A 27,505-nucleotide genomic window follows, 5' to 3' on the forward strand; every position below is an offset into this window, starting at 1 on the left:
TTCATCTGACTTTATTGAGATATGTGAGGATCAAAAAGCAGCTAGCCATGCAAAGAACTAGCCTGGTAGTGTGCATTGAGGTGAGAAAGGTATATCACCTGGGTAATATACAGATCCTGAGCCACCCTTGGTTCTAGCCAGTGAAGGTAATGTTCAGGAACAGCATGGTGCAGGCTGATCCAAGGATGGACACTTTGTAAAAGCTGGAGTCCAAATTAAAATCTTGGCAAAAGCACAGGAATATACAGACACATGTGTGGCTACGCTGGAAATAAGCTGAGTACAAAATAAACTAAGTGACTAGAACTGTTGTGCATAGTATTTGAAAAGATTTGTGCTGACAGGGCTGGGTGTTAATTGAGCAAAGAGATGCATACATTGTTAAGTGGGATACAATAAATAATGATCTCCTGTTGTTTATAACTGTGAGGTTAATGCCCTTAGCTGGATAGCTGCAAACCTCTTCATCAGAGCGCTATTCAGAATTATTATATATTTAATATCTTTATAAGGATATTTACAAATACAGTCATCTTTATTTACAGTTATTGCCGCAACCAAGGCAGTTTGTCACTGTCTTGTGGTTTATAATGAAACAGCAATAAATCAAGTGATGTGTGGTGGTGTTCTGCCGTGTCTCACCTTAAATAACAGACAAAATAACAGTCCCTCAGAATAATGCAAAGTAAGCTGGGAGAAACATAAGCCATTCTTGAACACTTCAGCCTTTTTTAACAGTTTGGAATATGGCTTCTGTGAGACAGAACGTTTGAAAACACTTCACCACCTTTTTTAACAAATAACACTAAGTTTGGTTTTCCTTCATCCCCCTGAATTACCTTTTTTTCTCTGCTCTTCCATGCAAGTAAAGCGTCAGAAAGTAGAGACGGCACACCATCGTCACGCTGTGGTACGAAACCGGACAGCCATTATTACAGGACTTTACAAAGAGATAAACAACGCTGACGATATCATGACAGGAAGCAGATACTCTTGTTTGATTTGAAAGTTACATGGGTGTGTGTAAAGAGTGTCATTGAAGTGCGTATAAAAGCTCCCAGAGGTGCATGCAAAGCATTTGTCACATAGGAGCAGTGAAAAGCAAAAATGTACAGTAATCCAATCACGGGAGAGCAGTCTGAAATTTGTGTGTGATATGCGAGTGTGACTTTCATGTGACCTAGATGTAGCAGAGAATACTTTGTTTTCAAATGTTTTTCTTACACACAATGTATTACCTGAATCATTTTATATTCGGAGCAGGACAGACACATATCCTGAATCCAGCCGTGCTGCATTCTGCACATACAAAACTGGATCGATATGGTTTATTTACCCTTTAGGCGAATCTACTTGACTGTTAAAGGTTTTTTGAAACAACCAACAAGTATTGCACAAGCCACTACAATAAACAGCTACAATCTTTCACAATCTCTTTTGTTTTCTCTACACGAACAGTGAAATGGAGACTCACAAGGCTTGGACACGCCTTGACATCATAGTAATGAAGTCCAATCGACGGGTGACCAATGGAAATGGCTAGTGAGGTAGCCAGACTTCCTGCACACTATCCTCTTCAACATGATGCTACATTTCTGTTGTGAGTGTGTATAAAACCACACAAAGTAAAGTTGTGCTACAAGAAAAGTAGCCCTCCCTCCCCGCCTCCTTTAAGTCTTAAAAGCTTCTGCAGTGAAAAAGCAAAGTTGTGGAGTTTCCCCCACTTCCGCTGCTAATTCACGGCCACTTTTTGGAGGTGATGGAGGTGGGTGGTTTGCGGTCAGTGAGGTGTCGGGTAAACACTCCTGAGTATTCCTCCGTCATCATTGTGAATTTCTTTATCAAACTGAGGGTCAAGGAGAAGTCGTCATATTTCTAACAGATAATTCAGAGGGACGAGGCCCCTCTTCTTCCCGCTGCTCAGCCGGAGGAAACCGTCAATCTCCTCGTTCTTCCCCACACAGATCTGCAGAGGGAGGTGGGGATGGAGCAGGAGGAAGACGAGGAGGAGGAGGAGGAGGAGGAGGAGGAGGGGGGGGGAGGAGCAAGTTACATTCAGTATTGTGAGAGAGGGTTTGTGGATTAAGGCGAAAAAAAGCGTGCTGCAATGGAAGCCATAACATGCTGTCCTCTGTAATATCAGCAGTTTTCTGCATGCATTTGCATACATTTAAAAATGTATCCAGCCAGTGTGTGTGTGTGTGTGTGTGTGTGTGTGTGTGTGTGTGTGTGTGTGTGTGTGTGTGTGTGTGTGTGTGTGTATGTGTGTGAGAGGAAAACTGTGTGCTCACCTGGGCCTCTTTTACAGTCATCTGGCCTTTGTCTCTGTTGCCATGGAAACCATCTGTGACCTTCCACACACGCTCACCAGGGCGGACCCGCTGCACAAAATTGGCCGGGAACAATCCCACCTTGTCTCTGCTTTTCCCCTGGTAAACACAACCCGACATAGACATAGTTAGAAATAGATTTTCCTGTTTGTGGCTGAATTGGGAAAAAAAGGCTCCTAATTGCCCATACTTCAATAATGCATGATGCCGACTACTGTCATAATAAGCTACTATAATTTGCTGCCTTGTTGACAAAAAGGAACTACAGTATTTCTATCGTTTATGTCTCAACAGAAACCAGTCGTAGGGTTCCTCCACTGCAGTCCTCGGCGGAGCATACGCTCTTTGAGGTTTTTTTCTGTTGACTTGGCCGGTTGCCTACATTTGCATAGCATTTATATCATAGTAACCTAATGGAATTTAAATTAAGCAACACAATAAGCTGAACAATACAAATAAAAACAATGTTTGTATTCCCTAATTAGCAATGCCGGTTCTAGAGCAAAAAGCATCTGCAGTTGTGGAGCCCTAATCCCCCCCCATCCTCTTCAGAGACTCTGGCTGGCTGGAGTGTGCAGAGCCCCTGGGTGCTTAGTAAGCTGTTTCACTCGTGTCCAGATGTTGGTTCATCCACATTTAGCAGAGGCATGTTTACATTAGGAGGGGGTTTAAATGTGTTTACTGTAAGTGAATGGCTTTGCAGTGATTATCACTTTCAATAATATATGATACAACACCTTTTTGTACTTTTGAAATCTGCAATAAAATGTATTTGATTGAAATATTGTACTACATTTTCCTGTTGTCTGATGTAAAGAACGTACTGTCCTTCGCAGGTGAAGGTGAATATCTCCAGCTGCGTCATTAAACACAGACGGCAATCCTCCTCTTCTCCTCTAAATAATGACTAGATCTGCACACCCACACCTGCGGTCCTTTAAGCACATCAGTCAGCTCTTCAGTACTCTGATCAGTTCTGCTCTGAATAGAGGAACTTCAACTGATTGTTTGACCAGTTTAATATGTGTGTGTTACTGTCATAAGTATTTACAGGAAATCTGGTGATTTATAACATTCAAGTTCTATTAAGATCTTTGCGCAGCCTACCTTCCACCAGTCCTCGTTGGAGTCATCTGTGACTTGAACTCTGTCGCCAGGCCTGGAGGAACAAACGCCATCAAAAAAAGGTTTAATGAGAATTGTTATATATATATATATATAAATAAAAGCATGTATCACTGCAAAATAGGAAGCTTCATCCAGCAAACACTTACTTATCATAACAATTGTAAACAGGGGCACACAGCTAGCCTCCATGTAGCTTCCAACATTCAAATGTATAAACTTGGAGTTTCAGGCTCTGCACTTTCCCTCCTCACCTCATACCTCAAAGACCGCACCTACAGGGTAACTTGGAGAGGGTCGGAGTCCGACCCTTGTCAATTAACTACAGGGGTCCCTCAGGGCTCGGTCCTTAGTCCCCTCCTCTTCTCTCTGTACACAAACTCGCTCGAATCGGTCACGAGCCTGCATGCTTTTTCATACCACTGCTACGCTGACGACACCCAATTAATTCTGTCTTTTCCCCGCTCAGAGACCCAGGTCGTTGCACGCATCTCTGCTTGTCTAGCAGACATCTCTCAGTGGATGTCTGCTCACCACCTCAAGCTCAACCTTGACATGACTGAACTGCTTTTTATTCCTGGAAAAGATTGTCCCACTCTTGACCTAACAATCAACATCGGCCCCTCTGTTGTTTCCCCGACTCAGACTGCAAGGAATCTGGGTGTGACCCTAGATAACAACCTTCACTGCAAACATTGCTGCTACAACCCGCTGCTGCAGATACACTCTTTACAACATCAGGAGGGTAAGTCCCCTCCTGACCCAGAAAGCAACGCAACTTCTGTTCCAGTCTCTCGTCTAGACTACTGCAACTCCCTCCTGGCTGGTCTACCTGTATGTGCCATCAGACCTCTGCAGCTCATCCAGAATGCAGCGGCTCGTCTGGTCTTCAACCTTCCAACATTTTCCCACACCACACCGCTCCCTTCACTGGCTTCCAGTAACTGCTAGAATCCACTTCAAGACACTGGTACTTGCGTACCATGCAGTGAATGGATCTGGCCCTTCCTACATCCAGGACATGGTTAAACCATACACCCCAGCACGTGCACTCCGCTCTGCATCAGCCAAACGGCTCGCTGCACCCGCACTGTGAGGGGGACCCAAGTTCCCATCAGCAAAAACACGTCGGTTTGCTATCCTGGCTCCAAAATGGTGGAATGAGCTCCCCATTGAAATCAGGACAGCAGAAAGCTTACACATCTTCCAGCGCAGACTGAAAACTCATCTCTTTCGACTCCACTTCGAGCAATAACATTACTAACAAAGCACTTATATACTAATAAAGGACTGGCTTATCTAAAGCCAGTTGAGTAGCACTTGACATTTTTTGGCTCTAGGAAACCTGATGTACTTATATGATTCTGTTTTCTTCAAGTTTGTATCTTCTTTGTTGAATGTACTTATTGTAAGTCGCTTTGGATAAAAGCATCAGCTAAATGAAATGTAATGTAATGTAATGAAAGAGGGGTCCATCCTTGGCAGAAAAGCAAATATTTCCCCAAAATAATTCCTAACACAGAAACAGGTTTACAATTAATGAGTTAATAAGTGAGTAAAATTAGGCACTTATTGCCACATTAAGCACCATTTAAGTAGCATTTAGACTGCTTTTAAATCAAGGCCAATTCTAGCCCCAAATAAGAACAGGCTTCAATAGTCAGGTAGCTTTGATATCACTAAATACCTGTACTGTAACTTTTGTGTGAATAATGTAAAGTACTGTGAATGTCACCATAAATGGCTATTTTTCAGAGGGAACTGGACTGCTCTGTCCATGTATCAGTATCCCCTTTGTGCTGTCTTACTGCACAGACGCATCCTCCAGATTAGTGGTGGGTGTCACCATACTCAGCAGTTCTCTGCACCTACTAACATACAAATACTTTTTTTCGGTTATGTTACACACTCAACGCAGCTGTTTGTCCTTTCCGGCCTCCCAGCACACTCCCCCCTCCCGATCCAAACGCTGCAACCCCCCTCTGATCCTCCCGCCGAGGAGGCAGATGGCGTGTGAATGTCAGCAAAATGATGACCAGGTACACAGTTCCTCCTCTATCCTCTCATTTACACAATCAATACAGTATGCAAAGAAATGTGACTGACTGTAGCTCCAAGTCGTTCTTCTCCTGAGGCAGGAACTTGTAGAGAGCCACATATGTGTGGATGGAGTGCACCTCCACTTTCTTAGGAGTCTGATTAGAAGAAGGAACGTCGAAAGATAGACAGAGAGAAAAAAAAATGTTATTCATTTGTTTTCCAATGTGGAGTTCTGACTTTAAGTGAAAAGTAGGGAGAGTTTGAAGGGAGTTGACAGAGTGCATTTTCACCCCAAAAAATGGGAGAAGAGTGCTGACTACACACCTTCAGACTGACTCTGTCTTCTGAATCAGCCTTCTCACTTTCAGGAGGGGTGAGCACTGGAGAGACACAGAGAGAAAAGAGGGAGAGAAGGAAAGACAATATGCGTGAAATAAGGAAAGGTCACGTATAAAAAACAGAGAGAGGAAGAGTATAGGTGCGAGAGAAAGAAAAAAGTGTGAGGGATACACAGAGAGGTCACTTGGCGACAAACAGATGGAAGACAGAAATCAAGGTCATGTACTGCAAAGTGGCAGCAGTACAAACAGAGATGATCCCTCCTCCTGGGACTAAAGACAGAGAGGTTAAAGAAGTGTGGAGAGAACACACACACATACCCACTGTATCTCTCACATTCTGTCTCAATAGTGTCACATTATGGAGAGAATCTCACTGTTGGTACTTTATATCTTAACAAATAAAATGTATCCTCTAAGGATTCCTGTGAAATGTACAGATACTCAGACTCAACTGTTTTAAAAAAGGGTTGATGAACCAATCAGTTTAGAGTTAAGCTTATGGGGAAAGGCCTATCTTTCTTGCTTCAAGTTAAATGAGAAGATCACTTCCACTGCCACGGGAAATACGATGGAAAGTAAGGGTAAATATAAAGTAGAAGGCAGCATGTGGTTAGCTTAGCTTAGCATGTAGCCTTGAAATGATAGAAAACAGTTTACCAGTTTACACACTATATATTTTTGCAAATTGTACAAATTTGATATAATGTTTTAATTATAGTGAGATTCATTTTAATAACCTGTGTACTGTACAATTCAGCTGTAAAGCTAAGCTAACCGGCTGCTGCTAGTAGCTTTATGTTTAAAGTAGACATCAAAGCGGTATCTATCTTTTAATTTACCTCTGGAAATAAGAGCAAACAAGCCAATTTCAAAAATGTGAACCTATTCCTACAAAACCTTTCAGTATTGATCTAAAAGATACAGGGTTTCATGTGTTTTGTTTACATTAACATTGAGCTATGTTTTAATTGATTTAAAACCGAGTCGTTGTGTTTCAGTTCAGAATGAACCATTCATCTTTAAAAAGGGAATGGGTCTTCTTAAGTCCCATGTTGCTCTACCGTGTTTCTACAGTACATTAGCCCAGAAAAGGCAAACCAATTTAATGGACACCATAGTTAATAGTCACATTTGAAAAAGAGACACACACTGGTCACGAAAGCTGCCAAAACAGACATTTATCAGTTACGAAGGTAAATTATTTGACTTACTTCCTGGGATGGGCTCCTCTTCAGCGATCGGCTGGTTTTCCAGAATGTCTGGCAGGTTTTCTTCCTATAACAAAGAAAGAAATGAAGTCATCAAAGTCAGCTTTATTTCTGTGTGATTAATGTCTACATGAATTTATAGAAATGACATGAGTCCACTATGTCTGTTTTTATACCTCGTCACAAGGCGACTCTGAGATACTGCTGAAGCTGGAGCGGCTCAACTGAGCCAGCGACGTCCCATAGCGCAGCGCCTCATACACAGGGTCAACACTGTTGTTATCTGCCTCTACACACACACAGGGACACACGTGCGGTTTTATGGCAGACAGTATATACGCACAAACACACACATCTCATGTCAGGCATCCAGGATCGAAGGCTAGAGACACGGTGATTAGTCACTCTGAGATTTTGGTTGTTGGATGCTGTGAGAAATCATCCAGAGTTTCCATCACTCACCCTGAGCAGCGGGGGCCTCTCGGACCACTCCCAGCGTGTCCGCGGTTAACAGAGGGGAGCTGAAGTTTCTCTTGAAGGCTCCTGACTGAGAAGCCGGGAGAGACACAGGGAGACAGGAGGGGGAGGACAGGGGAAGGAGAAACGTTACTTGAGGCGGAAAGAAAACAAAGGGCAGATGTGATATTATTCTGTAAGACAATACCTGTGTGGTTTGATCTGGAAGACGTGGGCCTACAGTGACATAAAAGCTCTTTGTGTTGCGGTATTTCAGCTCATCAGAAATCTCCTACAAATAACTTTGATAAAGATACTTTGAGGAAAATGTGGAGGCACTTGGCTTATGTTACTTATGTACTATCCCTGGGGACTAATCCAGAGTAATTGTATTTACTTGACTATTTTAATTGTATTCTCTTAATTTTACATTTTCCTCCAAGTGAACTGGATGCTTCAAGTTCCTCTGCCAGTTGACAGTAAATGATAAGTATTACTGTAACAGTTGTATCTATAACCCAGCACAAACATTACAACATTAAATTAATCGAAATGCTAAAAAACATGTATACACTTTGCAACCGATTTGCAAAAGAGTTAGTCAGGGAGGAGCTAGAACAAAACATCTCTTTTTAAATGTTCAACGGACAGCCATACAACATTTTTAAGTTAATTCAGCTCATATATATATATGCTAACATATTATTTAAGTGCAGGGAAGGTTAGAAATATAAATCTGGTTTTCAAGCTTTTGAAACCAATACATCTGCTGAAAACTAATGCCAATTCTCCATCTTAACCGCGATGCCCCTCATTGTTACTCCGAATACCCAGCCCACTATTGACAGTGAATTCAGAAACGTTGCAAACAAAAATGTTTTTAGTTTGATGTCTAAATTGATGTTATTCCTCCACTTTATGGACTGTAGGAGGAAGAGGAGGATTTATAATGCAAACTAACTGTAATATAAAAAACGTTTTCATCTTGACACTTGTATGTTGGATCTGCGAATATGATCCATGAGCGTTTTATTGCCGTCTAATGGTGGCAATAATACACTCACCATTAGCTTTAACATGGTGCTTCTGAAGATATATCCCCGAACACGCCTGTGCACCTAATGGAGTATGAGTCAACTTTTTTTTTCTTCCTGCCTTCAAGCTATTCATCCATGTTGTCTGCGTATTGGGGCACCAGAAAGATCTGTCTCTGTCAAATTGTAGATCTGAAGCCGAACACCTTTGATATGCGATTGTTTCTTTATTTAGCAAGAAAAATATGTTTAGCTGCAGAACATGACTCAACAGTCTGAAAGATAAAAGTCCTGTTTTCAGAGGCTGTGATGAATATGTCCTGTGTTCCCCAAATAGAAGCGTATATATTTAAAAGAAAAAAGTATTTCTGCTTTTAATCTCTGCATCTTTTATCATCCGTTTTATAGAATGCGGTACATGCTGAGAATATAACATGTCATCAGAAAAATGCTTTATCTTTTTAGGGTTGATTTCTTCTGGCCTGTGGGACATGCAGTTAAAACCCTTCATTGTATAACAAAAAAACCTTTATCAGGTCATACTGCTCAATGCTAAACATGTCAAAAAAACATCTATAAATCAGAAACTGCGTCATGAAGTATATAGAAATATCGTTGCATACTCATTGGGTGTCTGAACGTTTCTGAAAAGCCAAAGTGAATATATTTATAGAAGAACAGAAAGCAATCAAAATAACTGCCGTGACGATCTGACAGCTGTTGTGAGTAGAGCTTGTGAAGAGCACAGAAGTCATCCAGAAGTGAAACATAGCTCTAAGGTTCGGAGGGAGTGTGATGGCTGTTCAGGACTGACAGACAACAATTTGCCCAGAATCTCTTCTTTATCTCCCTTCTCACAAAACACAAACTTCACCTCTACTTTGAAAAGACTACACGAATCTCACTGCTAAAACATGACTGTGTGATTGTATCCGTTTATGCAGCAATTCTAAGACTGATATTTTGGATGGCTTCATATATGCAAAAAAAACAACATATCTGATTTAAAGTTATTCTGATATACAGCAAACTCAACCATTTATAAAAAGGCAAAAGTGCTCACATTTAAAGGTCACCTATTATGCAAAATGTGTCCTCTCTGTTTTAAGCGGAAAGTTTCTGGAAAAAAGATTCTCTCTCTTTTTGTCCTGATCCCTCTATATAAAAACCTGTCTGAAAATGAGCTGATCAGATTTTTTGATTTGACTTTGTGATGTCACAATGTTGTTTTGGGTTCTGCAACCATTAGCTAAAACCCAACCAAGGTAACACCCGTGCACCTTATCACCTGAATCCGCTCCTTTTTAAACCACACACTTCACAGAGGAGGCGTGGCCAGAAGCAGTTCATTAGCATTTAAAGCTACAGACACAGAATCAGCCCTTTTGGAACAGGGCTGAAACAGAGGGGTTTATGGCAAGCTATAATGCATGATCTGTTTGGTGTTTGGAGGTGGTTTTGTATATATCCTATAATATATTGTTGATAGGGGACCTTTAAAGAATGATTGCACACAATAATGTTTTCATCATTAATGAATCTGCTTATTATTCAATTGACGATGATAAGAATTTGAAAAAGGCAGCGGTCAGTTTCAGTTCATTTGAAATAATTGCGAACTTTCCTGCCATTTGACCAACAGTTGCAACTCAAGAAGAAGTCAAGAAGTCTTTCCGGGAAACACAAGATACAAATAAAATGTAAACACGGTCTGTGAATAAACCATTGACAATACATCTGGCAAATGCTTCACTTTCTTTTAAAGTAAATTAAAAACGAGTCACACTCTGATCTGCCACTGCTCCCATTTTAAACATACTGATGTGGAGTAGACTCATTCTTTCCTGAGCAAAATAAACTGTTCAACATCTTATAGTACTACTACCATTCATCTACAGATCAACATATCAGAAATGATGACTGTGTAGCGTGACTGGACAGTTTTAGAGAAAAGAGAAGCTAAAATGTCCCTCTTGGTCAGACAAAGCAAGATGGGACTGTGGAGTAGTCTCTCACAATTTCGGGTAAAATGGGTTTGAGTGTAAATCTTTCCTGCAGAAGCAATTATTTTGTGCAGCGCTCAGCAGGCCTATTTCCTTAATCAAAGGGTAATACATCTTTAAGTCTAATTAACATTGATTAGCAAAATGTTGTTGGGAATCCAAAGTCATTTTCAGCAGCTTGGATCTGGAGATATTTTAAGGCAATCAGTCATGGGTGCACTCAGCAAATGGATTAGGAGTGACTCAGAGGGACAGCGTTCATTGATTTTCCTATTTTATTTTTAACTTCACTACCGGTACTTTATATACCTATAATTTGCCAGTTGTGCCCGCTTTAGTTTTGTTTTTTTGCTGTGAATTACTAGAGGTAGAAGGACTACTCAGATTCTTTGTTGAAATGTAACAACGCCACATCCACAACAACTTGGTTTTAGGTAAAAGTCCTGCATTCAAACTGTACCCATATGTAGAAACATGGTCCATTTTGTTTCCCATTGATATGATAACATATTGAGCGCTCCAGTAGCTCAGCTGGTAGGGCAAGCCCAAGGCAAAGCAAAACAACGGTGGATATTATTATTTGTGTGCCTCATCTATTCATTAACTTGCAGTATTTTAATGACAAGCTAATTTTAACAATTGTATATGTAAATCTCTCAGTCCACTAGGATTGTCTTAACCTGTAATCTAAAGAAACCAACTTCTTATCGAGAATTGAGTGTGGCTCTTGACAAGAAAAAAAACACATTATTCTGCAAGATTCATTAATTAATTAGTTAATTGTAAGGGAAACTTCTGCAGCAATGGAGAGTCAGGACTCAGAGAGACATGAGGAGAGTTGGAGCTTTGATGTCAAACATGGATCTTTAATACAAGCATCGGCCGGAGAAATTCACATCACAAGTCACACAGTCAAAGGTTCTGAATGCACGGGTGGGTTGCCATGTCAAATCTGTCCAGCATTTCTCTCGATAGACCTTTTAACTAGTTTACAGAGAGAATTCACATATTGGGGGAGGGTGCGTAAACACTGGGAACACTGCAGATATCCCCGATATCTGGAAATACTCAATCACCTGTCTGGGGAGCTTAGAAAGCCAGCGTTCTCACAGCCGTAAAACCCTCTGTGACCGATAATAAAACTGAGAATAACATCACATGATTCCATTATCACATTCCTTACGAGAGATAACGGACTTAGGGCTCGTTGTAAATGTCAACAGGCAATAAGGTTAAATATTTAGAAGTAAAGACAGAATTAATCCCTAACATTAATTATTGGAAAATAATACTTGAAGGACCCTTGAAGAAAACAATTAGGAGGTGAGATGGAGAGGTTTTCAGTGTGAGTAATATGTCGCTGATAAAAGAGAAGAAAGGCTGTGCAAAACATTGTACCTTAGTGCAGTCCTTAAATTAGTGTACTTAGTGTAACTTTCCACAACTGCTACTTAATCCACACAGCAGCACCGATACAGTGTTTACTACGTCTAATGCTCCTCCTGCGCTTTGTGGAGTGTCAGCTCTCTCTTCTTCCTGCAGCGAATACGAGGCTCTGGCCTCAAGTCATCCCAAGAGTCTGACTGCACCAAACACAGGAATTAGATGTATTGTCAAACTAATTGCCAAGAACATTCCAGCCTTTCCTACATTTCAGTTTCATTCCAATATGTATGATGAATTAAATAAAAAAAGATCACCTGAGCAATTAATGCACTTAAGATACAGTAGGTGACATTTCAGAGGCAATCTTTTTGCGCACAAAAGCTTTGGATGACGCTCTTTGGTTGAGAGTCAGTGGCCCCTGGACCTACAGGTATGTGGATGTATAAGAAGGAGCCTCGACCTCCATGCAGTTTCAGTGAAAGGCCTAATCCTTGCTTTGATGAGTGTGCAGTGATGGAAAAGGAAACCACCGAAGGCTTGGCGACAGCCTTCCGTGTCGTATCCTCCAGGGATTGTGTGCGCCTCAAACACACTGAATTTCACACTGAATTAGCCAGACCAGCTGGTACAGAGAGATATTGATTTTCCAACAGAGTTGTGAGGGGAGGAAGGAAATGTTGCACGCAGACAAGAGAGGAGAGAGGAAAGAGAGCGTTGTGTGAGAAAAGCGGCACATGCAGGAGGACGGACAAAAAGGCGGAGTGAATAAATGTTGGGACCTGGCCACCGAAACTACATCAGTGTCATCCTGATCCGATTTAGTTTTTCTTAGCTAGGATATAAGTGATATGAGCGTTACCTGTACAAACATTTCCCCCGTAAGTTAGTCTAAGCTGTGGTCAACCAACTTTCCATTTGTAAACTCTAGCTTTTTGTCCCTCCTGCTTTGAAAATGGCTTTATCCTCTTTTACAGTAACAGGACCAGGGATTTGGGGCTAAGCATATTACCAGGACTAAAGGCTACGCCAACTGACTGACAGAGACAATTACAGCATCCAGATGCTCTTCATTTCTGCTGACACAATGCATTCTGGACATGGCACCAGCCTACAAATAGCACGTTCATATCCAGTACATTTGAGAAACAAATACACAACATATTAAAATGTCTTTAACTACCGTATGTAAATAAAATGTTTGACCATGTTGGTCAGTCGGGTTCGGGAAGAGAACCGCAGCAAGCAAATGTGCAAAGCAAAAAGGACGCATGGATATTGGATTATTCTCACAAACTACCCAATGTAAACATGGTGAAAGGTGATACCAAGTGCCAAAAAAAGAGTACTCATTTCATTTTGGAGCATATCCGAATCATAGTGCAGATATAAAAAAAAAATTCACTTACGGAAAAAATTGGCGGAGGTCTGCATTAAGTAAGTGTGATGCATTTGAGGCAAATCATATGAACTCTTAAATATCATGTGTTTTTGATCACACATATGTCCCTGCTGTCTCAATAACCAGGTAGCAAATCCAAGTACTTTATGGATATTTCGCCTCTCAGAGTTTCACACCCCTGTTCACACTCGATGACCACATATCTGAGAGTCATATCGCTGCCAGATAAGTGCTAGAAACTTCGATTTTTATAATATATATATTGTATGTGGGCAGTAAAGTGTTACAATAGCTTCATAAAAAGGTGAATAGATTATGGTAGTGAGGTTAAAATAAGTTGAGGTGTTCTTACCTTTCCATTGCAGGGCTGCTGGGAGAGCTCCGAGGAGCACCAGAGGTGGGTCGCCAGCTTGCAGGCTCGACAGCGCAGCCCCTGCTTGGAGTTACCTGCAAGGACATCAGAAAACTCCCTTTAACACCTCTTTGTGGGCTGAACACCGCGGTCAATATTTCTATTATCAGCAACACATTAAGGACACAGCGAACGGCAATATCAGGTGCAGAGAGCGTGATGGAAATGGAGGGAAGGTGGGCATTCTGTGGTTTGTGAAGTTCTTTTATTCTTTTAGGTGTTTGAGTGATTTAAAAATACTTTTCTTTCCGAGAAGCTTGGTAACCAGTTTATTTTAGCAAAAAAGTGTCCTATTTTTTCCTCACATGTGAAACCCACACTGTGAGTATTATATAAACTGCCATACAAACATCAGCATTGACAATTGTACGCCACATGTTCTATATGCACATTTTCTTTTACCAGTTCATTGGCCTGTATTGAACCAGGTAAGGAATGTTAAATATATATTATTGAATAATTTACTGATTTTATGACATAGTCTCTAAGCTCTAGCTAAAGATTAAGAACATTTAATGATCTCAAATTGATCAATGTGCTTTCAAGTACGTTTCAGTTTTGTCAAGCATTCAGAGTATGCAAATTGTAAGAGCAGTTGCAGTACATAATAAAAGTAAAAAGAAGAAGACTGCTGAGAAACGTCAGCACACCAATTGTAAAAAAACAAGATACAACTCACAGGGGAGCCACATAAACAGGATTGGACTTCTGCACTTGCAGTCAATCTTTTTTTATTGGGAAATTTTTTTGCTGAAGAATTAGACCCCTTGCGAACGATCCACAGTAAGATTTGTGGATACCTGAGTTACAACCTTTAATCATTTGAGAACCACAGACAGGCTGTGTTTGATTATTTTTGGATGAAGTGGCAGAATTCCCAGCGTTGAAACCTCAGCAAATAAACCCAAAATATCTGCAACACCCTTCAAAATATGATGTTACACTCAGCCTATTTTTAACTGATATCTTTGCACATGTGTAAGAAATGCCTTGAATCAGAGAGGCTCATCAGGTCTAAAACCAGTTTCATTCCACAGGCCATAAGACTATTAAACACATTAACTTTTTAAAGAACATCCATAAACATTCATCTGTTTGCACCTAGCTAATTATTGATCTAATATATCATATTTCCATTTACTTGTATATGGACTCTTCTTGCACTATTTCTATTTCTATTTTATATTTACTTGCACATGTCAAAACGTTCTATTGCACTATTTTATCTGTTTGATGTCCTATATACACTGAACAAAAATATAAATGCAACACTTTTGTTTTTGCTCCCATTTTTCATGAGATGAACTCAAAGATCTAAAACATTTTCTACATACACAAAATAACCATTTCTCTCAAATATTGTTCACAAATCTGAAAAAATCTGTGATAGTGAGCACTTCTCCTTTGCCGAGATAATCCATCCCACCTCACAGGTGTGGCATATCAAGATGCTGGTTAGACAGCATGATTATTGCACAGGTGTGCCTTAGGCTGGCCACAATAAAAGGCCACTCTGAAACGTGCAGTTTTGCTTTATTGGGGGGGGTCTGGGGGGGTCCGAAAACCAGTCAGTATCTGGTGTGACCACCATTTGCCTCACGCAGTGCAACACATCTCCTTCGCATAGAGTTGATCAGGTTGTTGATTGTGGCCTGTGGAATGTTGGTCCACTCCTCTTCAATGGCTGGGCGAAGTTGCTGTATATTGGCAGGAACTGGAACACGCTGTCGTATACGCGGATCCAGACAAACATGCTCAATGGGTGACATGTTAGGGTTAGGGTTAAACTGACTGGTTTTCGGACCCCCCCAGACCCCCCCAATAAAGCAAAACTGCACGTTTCAGAGTGGCCAAAACTGCACGTTTCAAAGTGTTGCATTTATATTTTTGTTCAGTGTATATAGATAGATAGATAGATAGATAGATAGATAGATAGATAGAATCAGAGGGATGAAACCCTCTTTCATGGTCACACATGCAGAGCACACAGCACACAGTGACATTTAGCCTCTGTATTTAACCCAACCTAGTACCAGGAGACTAGTACTAGGAGCAGTGGGCAGCTATTGTACAGCTATTCATGTTGCACTGTTGGAGGAGCCTTTGACTTAAGTTTGTCCATTGCCATAGCTACACTGTAGCTAATGTGCACATGACAATAAAGTCTTGAATCTCAGTAGATTAACTCAAGATAAAACAACTTTTATCTTAGCTTTCAGAAGTACACAGAATCAGCTTATCTCTGCATTTTGGGAGACCTTGTGCAACACATTTATTTCCTTTATGAAACAACGAAAGTAAGAAATATTTTCTGGAAGTATCCAGTACCCCTGACCTACCTTGGATCATATGTTTGCACCCCTGGCAGCTGGTGGGCCGGCGGAAGACGTGCTCCTGGAAACAGTGGGTTTTGAGCGGCTGCACCGAAGACTTTAGCTGGTTTTTGGAGGGCATAGACAGCGAGGGGCTGATGGAAGGTGAGCGGGATGACAGTGAGAGGTTGGGACTGGTGGTCGGGGAATGGGACGGAGTGCGCTCATAGGCCAGAGGGGAGGAGGAGATGGGGGGAGGAGGACATGGCAGGGCTGTAGGGGAAGTGATGAGGGCGGAGGGAGGGCGGGATTCGCCGTTATTGCGCTGGAAAAAGTTGTCCATACTCTTGCTACGCATGACAGATTTGAAGGACAGGGAGCGCTTCAATCGTTGCAACTGAAAGACAAACAAGAAAACAAGAAAGGTAAATATGAAGTCAAATTACAACCAGTTACAAGATATATGTGTTTTCTGTTTCAGAGGAATAAGGATATATTAACTGAAAAAAAAACACCCACTGAACCTCATTTGTCCTAAGGCCTAAAACATTTTCTACCACAGTTAGGTCAGTTTTGTTTATTCCTCATGCAACATACAGTACGTATTATGAATGTGTTTTTGTTTATTGTTTCTCTACAAACTACTCAGAATTGGGCTCGGCTCAGATCAATAAAAGCTTTGATGCATTAATCAGAAATTGGCAACACTTGAATTAAAATGTGTTATTTATGTTTCCAGGTCTCTGTCAGTTAATATGATTAAACCACACACACACACACAAACACAGTCTTCTTAATTTGATTGTCTAGTTATGACGGTTTAATGTTACAGAAAATAACTTGGCCAGGGGCTTTAAGTCCTAAAGTGATGATTGATAACCACTTGGATACCATCCTTTCCTTTTACCGTGACAGTATAAGCAATAAGGGGAAGTTTAAAGCTGAAACAATAAAAGTGGCAAAGACAAGGGGGAAATTGTCTGGCTCGAGGGGATGTGCAGTGTTTGAGAAATCAGTCTGTTAACAGTCTCTTAGCTCTACCCTCTGACTGTCCTTGCCCTGCCACGCTGGCTTCTGATCTTCCAGCTTAAGCCTTTTCCCCCTTCTTTCCTTGGATCACAAATTTGCCATCCCATGCGAATCCAGGAGAGTCAATACACCCTAAAATTCACGTTTGATTAGTTTTATTGAGCGGCCTGCATCTTCGCATTTAGTGCAGTCAGTGATGCGCGGCGAACACAGTGTTTATCTTTGACTGTCGGCCTCCATTCCAGCATCCATTGCTCTTGGCTACAATAACGAGGAAGGGATAATGACAAACAATTATGGGGATTTATTAGCGATTGGATCCAATATATTGAAATAGTAACCTCTGTGGACTCGTACATCAAGAAAATTGCCCGGGGAATGATCGCAAGGATGTAATAGTTCTAAGAAAAAAAATAGTTCTCTTCAGTTTACACCAAGCTCATTAGCTTACTGTGTTAGCCACAGGGGTGATATGCAGACGAATGATTCAAACTTATATTAAATCATAGATTGGTTTATTTTGTGGCATTTACATGTTTTTGCTTGTTGTGGTCAAGCAAAAAGTCTGACATTTTTCCTCTGCAAAAGAGGAGAGAAATGTGAAAAGGTAGCATCCTCATCATGCCTGTTGTACCTTTAAAAAGGCACCGATCCACCTGATCAATAGCATCGAGCTGGTTCCTCTTTTTCTCCCTTAAGCTTCAGATTCACAGATGCCAATTAGTTTGAGGGATGAAAGAGTCTCCCTGTTGACCCATTAGCGAGTGCCTCTCGTAAATGTTTTCTACAGGGAGCTGAGTCCATGCTTTCCTTAATGCCCTTTTCTTGGCTCGACCGGTGGCCCATTCAGTAATGGATGTTCGCCTCTATTAGATTTTTTAACTTGTCTGACTTGGTTAACCTCCTCTGCGTTGAAGGCCTGTCTTTGCTTCATTTCCAGGGGGAAAGAAAAGCAATTTATTTAGGCACAAACAAGGTACCGCACCGCTGATAATCAAAGCTTAACAAACCTCGCATAGCTTTCACACAGATTAGAAAAACTTATCTAAAGATGAAAAATACAAACTTAATTAATGCCAAATAGGTTTTTAAGAGGGTTTGAATTATCATGAGACGCTTTAATATTTACTCAGTTTAACTTGCATTCAAATCTACGGTAGTATTTCCGCAGTTAATTGTTATGCTAGTGAAAGGGATTTCCGATAAGAAATGGTTCCTAGTTGTCGGATTCCTTGTAATTGCATGCCTCTGTGACTATTGATTCATTGTATCAATACTTTCCATGTTTAAAGTGTCAGGAGGTGGGCTGGTTAATGTTAGCTGTTAGCAGCCAGTGGGCAACACAGTCCTGCTGCTGAGGTGAAACACTGAGCTCACAGCCAACAGAACAAAAGTTACATTGGGATATATTCAGTACAAATTAGTGATGGGCAAAGATAAAATTATGTGTTCAAAGGTCATCTTGTCAAATGCAGTTTTGGCAAAGAAGTTGAATGAAAGATCTATGTGAAGTCAAGTTTAAAAGCTCAATGACTGTAGACCGTATAGTTTGCATGAAAACCAGAGTAAATACAATCACTACATAATAATTCGGGCTCATTGTAAGGCAGTATTTGTAATTTTCAATAAAGACAAGAGCCTGTTATGCCTGTTAAAAGAGATTTGATTAATTGATCCATTAAACCAGAGTGTAACTTTAGGATTTGAGACAGGTCAATTGAGAGAAGGCACTAAACAAATCCACAGCACAGGTCCAGTCCTTGTACATCAAATCATTATCTTATCGCCAAGCTTCTCAAATGTTGTAGCTGCAGAGCATCACAGCGCATCTATCCGTCATTAACATTACTTATGCGTGGCTATTTGTAGGGCTGCTCAATTAATAGTATTTTAATCGCAATTACGATTATGGCTTGCAACGATTACGAAAACAACGTGATCGAAATAAAACGATTATTTTTTTTATTATTCCTTTTTTTTTTTTTTTTTTTACTTTTTTGGGGGGTTTTTCAGTTGAATTATACTTAAAGTTCAGGGTAATCAACTATTAAAAACAAACTGTTAAAACACATTTTCTCCAATAAATTCATGTTTTCAAAAATAACTGGACAACCATTTTTAGTAATCGTGATATCAATTATTGAACAAATAATCGAGATTATGATTTTTGCCATAATCGAGCAGCCCTAGTTATTTGTAAATATCTTAATATATTCAGTCTATAGTAATTATGTGTGTTTGTAATGTAGAGAAAAACCAGCTTTGCTGTGCTTTCCTAAATTCCTACAGTATATCCCATAACATCCAGAACTCAAAAGCAGGCTCTAATGATTGCACATATCTATATTCCTGCATGTCTCTCTGTAAAGGTTTATTTATGGATTACAGAACGAGAGAGCCATCACACTCAACTACTGATGGTAATTAGCTCATCACAGTGCAAGCAGTCTGGTGTACTACAGCAGACTGGGGTTTGAGGATGAAGATGAAGCAAAGAATAAAAGAAAAGGCATGAGGACAGGAAGTAAGGAAGGAATAGGAAGAACATAAGGAAGAAAAAAGGAGCTTAGTGAGAGAGGATATAGAGTGAAAATACTCCACCAATGCACCAGGGTCTTTCTCTCTCACCCTACTGACAGACAAATGGTACAGTGGAGACAGAGCAGACGTCTCAGCCTTGTTCTGCAGCCGTTTGAAAATGAGCACAGAGCAAAGGGATGTTTGGTGAAGGCTTCTATAAATAGGCTGTTGTGAGCAATGCCTGGATAAATTAATGATTAAGAAAGAGTAGGGGGGGGGGGTATTCACAAAAGATGCCTGTGAAAGGCGAAAAAGTCATCCTGCTGCCACGACGATAACCAACTCCCAAGAAATATCTTTTTTACAACTCATAGGTGGTGCAGTGAGAGGATAGCATTATAAATAGCTAAATCTACCAGCTAAGAGTTCTACTTATAGACAGTTCTCTGAGTTTCACACTTATGTAATAATGTTTTGACTGTGGTCATGCCTTTAAGCACATACCGTACGTCTCAGCCTATTGACTGAGATCTTCAGGAAAGAGAATTAGACTTTCTAAACCTGAACACAATGTTTGTTCTCTCTGGTTTTAAACATGCTCTCCTCCCTTCACTGTGTGTGTAGGTGCACAGCTATGCAGCCAGCCAATTCTAACAATGATGAAACTTTGAAAACAGTATCTAAAAACAACTTTGATGATAGTGATTACGGATCCCAAAAATAGCTGAAACGCCTTTAACAATCAGTCTACGCCAAATGTAAAAATATGATTAGAACGGTAAATATTACACTGGCACCACATCTATCATCAGTGAAGGAAAACATTGTATTCCCAAGTAAAAGTAAGAAAGTACAAATGTTAATACTCTGCATTAGTATTACTGTAAAGCAGGGGTGTCAAACTCAAGGCCCGGGGGCCAGATCCGGCCCGCGGCTTCATTTTATGTGGCCCCACAAGAGCTTGCAAAGAATATAATATGTTTATAATACGGTTAGATACCGATTTACAGAAGCACCCATAAACTACATGTCCCACAATGCATCTTAAATATGCCTTTTTTCTCAGAATTTGACTTTTTTCCTTCAAAATATGACCTTTTTTCTTAGAATTTGACCTTTTTTTTTACCTTTCCTCAAAATGTTCCTTTTTTTTTCAAATGTCACTTATTCTTTTTGATTTTGACTTTTTCCTCCAGAATTTGGCTTTTCTTTTCAAATCATTTTGTGACATTCTCACTGAAGAGACTTGCAATTATTTGCCCTAGACTTCTGCTTTCAGACGTAGTTAATTATGAAGTTATTACCCTATCCGATAATAATCCAATGCAGAGGCAATAATGTAATATGATACATTATTTTATATATATTAAATATTTATATATGTATTTTTATATAGTCTTAAAGTTACAACCGGCCCTTTAAGTGCAACCATAATGCGAATGTGGCCCGCAACAAAATTGAGTTTGACACCCCTGCTGTAAAGAGTAAAAAGCTACTCCCCAATTTCCGCCAACTCAGCACATTATGCCCAGTGCATTGTTTTATTTCCTCGGGACATCTCTAGCTGCTCATGAAATTAAAAAGGTATACTGAAAAACACAGAAACCTGATTAAGTTTGCCCCGTATTCTTGCAGTGACCCGAGTTTTAAATTAATGGAGACCTCATTAGGCATTGTTCCAGCTGCATCCTGGTAGGTCCTGAGACGACCTTTTGTGCAAATGGAAAGTTGTAATGCTTCACTGCACTGCTGGCTGCTTGGAACAAACTGAAAACGTCCTATAACCGACAGTTTAATCCCTTTTTTTGAGCTCAGATATTTACTATATCTATCACAGAGATGAAGAGCATTAAAGAGATAAATACATGTGAGAGGTTGGACAGTTTGTATTTTTAGGCACATTTAGACGTAATCAAATTAACTTTGTATAATAGTTTTTCCAGATGTGAAGGGAAACTGAAATTAACCTTAAGAACCAGAGGTGTGTCTGTGATCTATTGTATGTACAACGCGTGATTTCACAGGTGAAAGAAATGGTGTGATTCAAGGTAAATGGTTCTCTCTCATTGTCTAGGCTCCGTGTGTGGCTTCCAGATATCTGGCTGTTGTTTGAAAGGCTGTTTCGCAGAGATCGGTGAGCCTCTTTCTAGCAGGGACTTTGCCAGCTCGCAGGCTGCCTGTCTGAGCGTGCAAAAGAAGCTTGCATTTCCCAAATCCAGCCGTTTGAAAAGGCTTAACTGCATAGAGAGCCTTTGCAGTAAACATTAAGTGACTTCCACGACGGCGCTTTGATTTTCAAACCATGGGGAAAGAACAACTCAGCAGGGTCTTCATAACAATTTGGTTACCCAAGAGGCTGTCTCACAACACACACCAAGATTATGTTTTGATCTTGAGTATGAAGCTTGAGAATTTGCTAAATAATGTTAGCCCTATAGCAATCCCATACAGTAAGAAAAGTGAATGACATCCTGTTGGATGTATTATTTTAATATGAAAGTACTGAATATCTCAAAGCCTTGATAAGAAAGTACATTCTTAAATAAAAGCAGGAACTCTGACATGATTTATTTAGCTCATAAACGACAGTCGAGGGAAAGTAAAGTATTTTTCTTTTTACTTTAATAATCTAATGTTATTCTAAGCGCCGTAACTTACCTTCAGTGCACTCATGAAGGAGTGATATTAAAGTTAAACCATAGTTGCCGTCTACATGATTATTTGTGGATGCATTAAAAAGTCTTGCAGCTAAGTGTACTTTTTACAGTCCTCTTCAAGGTGAAACAGCCGTTCAGAGCGGAAGCTCTCTTTATAAAACTGTCTTTTTTTCCAGTCCATTAAATTAAACATCTTTTTGCTTTTACAAAACAACCTCTGAAGTCCAACCTCTCCAAACCTAAGGTCAGTACTAAGCAAAGGACTAAATAAAGTCCACACGTATTCCCTCCTGACACTGCACGTGGGAATCTGCTGTCTCAGCAGCATTTTAGAACTCAATCAAGGACAGTAATTCAATCATCAATAATCCAAAAAGTGCTGGATCAACATTAGATACATCAGCACAGCGGTGACAATGTAAAGTACGAAAACTTGGTTTGCATTGAATCATAAAACAGTATTGATGTCCCATTATTCATGTCTGTCTTTCCTAATATCAATCTCTCCCCTTCTCCGTCATTGTGTCTCTTTCTGTAACTCTTTATCTTTTTTCCGTGCAGACTATAGTTTTTTCAAAGGTCTGCAGTACAAGTCAATCATTCTGGCAGGACTCAGGAGAACCACAAACATATTGTGGTCTGACAGAAGTGAGTGATTGTCCTCCTGCGCTAAGGGATACAGAGGATACAAACACGAGGTATACGCTGTGCAGACATGTCATCTACACCGTCCAATCATATGATGGCACAGACACATGCTAGGGCACATCAGAAAACCCATTTAGAAACTTTAGTTGCCTTCTGAATTCTAAAAGGAAAGCAAAGTGTTAACGCTATCAAAACACGTCCAAAACGAAATCAATAAAACAGAATTGAATAATTGTCCAATGTTTGGCTTGATAGCTTTCAAATGATTTGTTTCATGAACTGTAGAAATAACAAATTGATTGTTTTTTGATGTTCAATTTAAGAAAAGTTATTTTGAGTCTTAATTAACAAAAACTTTAGTTAAATGCCTGCACTCGCCAATGTCCAGTATGTTACCCATCGGATTAATATATTGCGTAACCCTTCCACTTTTCTGTTTTAATAACGTGGTATTCTCTTGTTTTTCTGCAGTTTCTTATCTCCTTTTCATGCCTTTTTCTCTCCACAGGTGTACTCTCTTTCTCTCCATTTCTGTCATTCCTGTCCTGACCTCTGGCGTGATATCCTATTCTTAAACCGCCCTTATCCTCTCAAGCACATCATCAGCCAGCCGCTCAGAGCTATGGTGGAAGAGGACAATGTAGGAAAGGAAGAAGGAATTTGAGATATTAATGGTGTAAGACGAGGAGAGGTGGAAAGCAGGAGCAAAAAGACAAGGTGTTGGGTTTCATCTATCTGGGCCACAGTCAATAATACAGGGAAATAAAATACATAAATGGAGAAATAAATAACCAAGAGAGACAAAAGGGGATGATAAGGAAGTTAGCGAAAAGAACAGGGTGGGGAGGAGTAAAAATGAGTGTGAAGGACAAAATCAGGAGAAAACCAGTGCCATCATTTCACCTCATAAAAACGTCTTTGTGCCGGCTGAGAAAGTGATGTGTTGGGTGAAGGCCCCGGAGCCCAGGGCAAAGCTCCACTCATTATCAGCATTTACACCTGCTGTCTGTTCAAACTGAACTTTATGTGGCAGATTATTTTCAGCTAAGGTCTCATTTACTCCTCTAATGGTTAATTCTTTGGAAAATGTTGTTTATTATGCCAATAAGTCTACAGGAAGATTGATACCACTGTTATGTTGGCAAGGTAACGACAGGGCAAAACAGCTAGCCTGGAGACATCCAAAAGTAACAAAATGTGCCTACTGGGAGTTTAAAAAGTCACTTATAACCACCTTTCACCAATAGCTACTGGTCTTGGCCAAAAGAAAAAAAGCCAGCATAACCCCAATTACATTTTTTATAGCATAGATTGTGTGGACAAAACAAACAAAAATATATTGTGATAAATAAGCAGATTGTGTCCTCTTGGTCCATGCTATTTATTCCCCCATGTTTTAATGCTTTAAAATCATAATTAGTTAACAAACATGCAGGGTAAAGTAAATGAGGTAAAGTCAAATATGTATGGTTTGAAAAAATAACCTTAGTCCCTGGATTTTTTTGACCTACCATTCTTCAAAATATAAAATGTCAGACGCTACGGACAAAGAGTGGTATCAAATTAATCTAACTCTTGTCAAAGTGGATAGGCGTATTTTACTAAATGTAATTGTTTGCCTTTAACCATTGTTTGGTCTTTCATAACTCGTCGTCTACTTTACCATGGCTACTGTAGTACCACTAGATGAAAAACACTTGAATGGCATACGCTGCGAGTGATTAGAGAGGAATAATAATAGTTTCAGAGCCATCACCTTGCCCGTAGGTGTAGGGGTGGAATAACTATTCATTCTCTGTCACAGCATCTATTAGAAGCACTCTAGAAAGCTGGTAGGCCCACTTATCACTGTAATAAACACTCAAAGCCGAGGGACAGTCGGGGGACAGAGAGGGAGTGGAGAGTGAGAGATGAAGGAGAGAGAGCTGATGAAGAGATGAGAAAGACTGCAGAGAGAGGCGATATGAGGAACCGAGGCAGAGACAGACAGTGAGGCAGAAGAGGCAGAGCAAAAGGGTTGAAATAGTTGTGAAATAATACAGTAGGCTACAGAAGTGGGATATTGAGTGGCAGAAAGAAGCTCTAGAGATACCCTGTAGCAGAAAAGAGACCCTGTGGATGTAACACACATTTAATCTTCCTTTCCCCCTTCGTTCTTTTTTTCTGAGGGATGTGGAGCGGTCACTGTTGCCAGCTTGGCAAACACCGAGCTCCACGGCTGACGCAGTACGGAGGATTGTTTCCTCCCTGTTCTGTTTTGCCTGGACCACCATTTGTGTGAATTATGACCCAGGCCACAGCAAGACACAGCAAACATCTGCTAGCTGATAGGCTCGTAAATTCACCAAGCACCTCAACGCCCACCATCCATTGTGTGTGTCTGTATAGTCAAATAGAAACAACAAGGGGCCCGTCCTGCTAGGCTTGTTACTGGTCCCCGTGGTGATGACTAACAAAAGCCAGCCTTAATGGGATTTGTTGTTGCGAATACTGCCGCAATTAAAGCCTTTCTTGAAGCACATTTGAACATTTCAAAAAAAAAAAAGTTCTGTAGGAAATGTAGGTCAAGTCGGTACTGTAAGTGGGAGTTTGTTCTCCCACTTTGAAGTTCAGCTCCAGTTTTTGTCATGAAAGATCAAACAGCAACAACTAGTCAAATCTTTAAAAAAAAATACTTAGTACTGTGTAATAATGTGTTTGGTGGCTTGTGCTTGTTTGATCAAAAATGAGTTGGGGAATATGCACTATTGCTAACATGAGAACTGCATTAAGGTGGGTAATACTTTTCTTCCTAATCTTGAGGCAACTTATTTAAAGAGGCTTTCATTTAACATACATCAAACTGAGCAAACGAGCTTATGTTTTGGGTTAAGTTTGTTTGTTTACAGGATTATGCTGAAAACGACTGGTCGGATTTTCCTTAACAGTTGATGGAAGGGTGGGGTTAAGGAAGGGAATAGATCTGAATATAAAGGCATATAAAAGATATGTTCTTTTTGGCATTTGGCCTTTGCGGAGGCTCTCTGAGTGACTTTTTGTAAACCTATGTTGTTTCCTCAATGTTGAACCTCCCTCGCAAGGGTGGTATGGCTAAGAAAGCAGCATATACAGTTCTGAACAGAAATACTTAGAACATGTTGTATTAACTCTGAAAGAAGCCTAGAAGTAGGATAAGAAGATTAGCAATAGAGTCATTTGACAAAAACATTAAAGCAATCCTAAACTATTACAGATATATTCTTCATTCATCTATTTGAATTCCATGTTGCTAGTGCAAAAACTCAAAGGCTTTCCTCCTATCTCTGACCATACAGAAAGCAGATACGTCTTGTGATCCAATATCGTGATTGCAATATGAACTCAGGATGCAACATGGTTTCAGAATACTGTATTCATGTGTTTGTGTCATATCTGGAGGGCAGGCGTTATTCAAGCAGAGAAAGCATTTAAAAATGGGGATGAATGGGAAATGAATTGGCATCTTATTCTATCCATGCATCTGCAATGTTTGCCACCCTGGCTCTTGTGATGGTCCCCTTGATTTTATTCCAAGATAATGGATGCAAGGCTACAAAAGGCACAGGCTCATAACTCCACCTCCAACATTTACTGCATGTACACAATATTATTGATGTCTACGTTAAATCAAAGTGAAGCCCAACCAAAAACTGCCTCACAGCATATTTCTTATCTTGCCTCTACCTGCAGCTATCCATAACCTGTGTTTACTCCATAATTGTAGTTCTCTTACACACACAGATGCACACACACAAACACACAGGTACACACATACACACACTTTCATCAGGTACACACATACACACACTTTCATGTAATCTCTGCCCTCTGCTTACTTTGAGGTCAGGGTAGTTACAAGAATTAAAGCAGCTATTAAAGCGGCTTACAGTTGTTATGCAAGACATGCAACCACTACAGAATTAGCCTTGCAAGACAGAAGGCACCTTATTAAGTAATGCATACCATAACCATAACACATGACTCCAAAATAGATAAGATTAAATACGATTTCACTCTTTGTAATAACACATTAAACTAGAGAAAAACCTTGCTTTGGTCAGAATAGCCAAATGTCTGTTTTTCATGGGTTAAATCAATGGAATAGCGTACAGGTGTGTTGGTACCTTTGATTCTTGCTGGCTGGGCACGGTAGGCTGTGTTCGGTGAAAGTCCCGGTTTTGTGGTTCGTTCTCCTTTTCGCTGATTTCCGTCATGTCGTATGCTCCGCAGAAAATGCTCCTTCAACAGCCAAACTGTCCACGGTGACGGAGGAATGGGGGGGAAATATGCACGCAGAGGTTTTAACACATCGCTACAGTCCGCAGAGGTAGAGCCGGTTTAACTGTCAAGTCATCTTTCACCGGTGCTGCACGGTATTCCGTAAAAAGGTGCTTCGTCTTACTGGTTTAAAGCTGTTGTTCGGTGCAGAAAAGACCGGTAAGGATGCATTCAGCGGGAGAAAATATCCGGTAGCCGCTGCCGGTGGGTTTGTCCACCACCTCTCTCTCAAACACCGGCTAGTTTTCCTCCGCTCTTACAACAACTTTGATTTCGACGTGACGAAGCGCTTTGCTCGTCCTGATTGGT

The 27,505-nt window shown here is 40.4% G+C and overlaps 1 protein-coding gene across 1 annotated transcript; it reads right to left on the reverse strand.

Moving 5' to 3' along the window:
• Positions 1 to 27,505, reverse strand: LOC307024091 (SH3 and cysteine-rich domain-containing protein 2-like). The gene is made up of 11 exons (XM_079657908.1): positions 27,043 to 27,505; positions 16,074 to 16,443; positions 13,675 to 13,769; positions 7,507 to 7,591; positions 7,221 to 7,333; positions 7,048 to 7,111; positions 5,820 to 5,875; positions 5,562 to 5,650; positions 3,438 to 3,489; positions 2,292 to 2,429; positions 1 to 1,966 (listed from the first exon to the last, which is right to left on the reverse strand). Exons 1-11 carry the CDS (start codon positions 27,130 to 27,132, stop codon positions 1,868 to 1,870), a joined length of 1,251 nt encoding a protein of 416 aa, XP_079514034.1. The 5' UTR covers positions 27,133 to 27,505; the 3' UTR covers positions 1 to 1,867.

The sequence above is a fragment of the Notothenia rossii genome (assembly GCF_949606895.1).
Source record: "Notothenia rossii genome assembly, chromosome: 11".
Classification (NCBI taxonomy): Eukaryota; Metazoa; Chordata; class Actinopteri; order Perciformes; family Nototheniidae; genus Notothenia; species Notothenia rossii.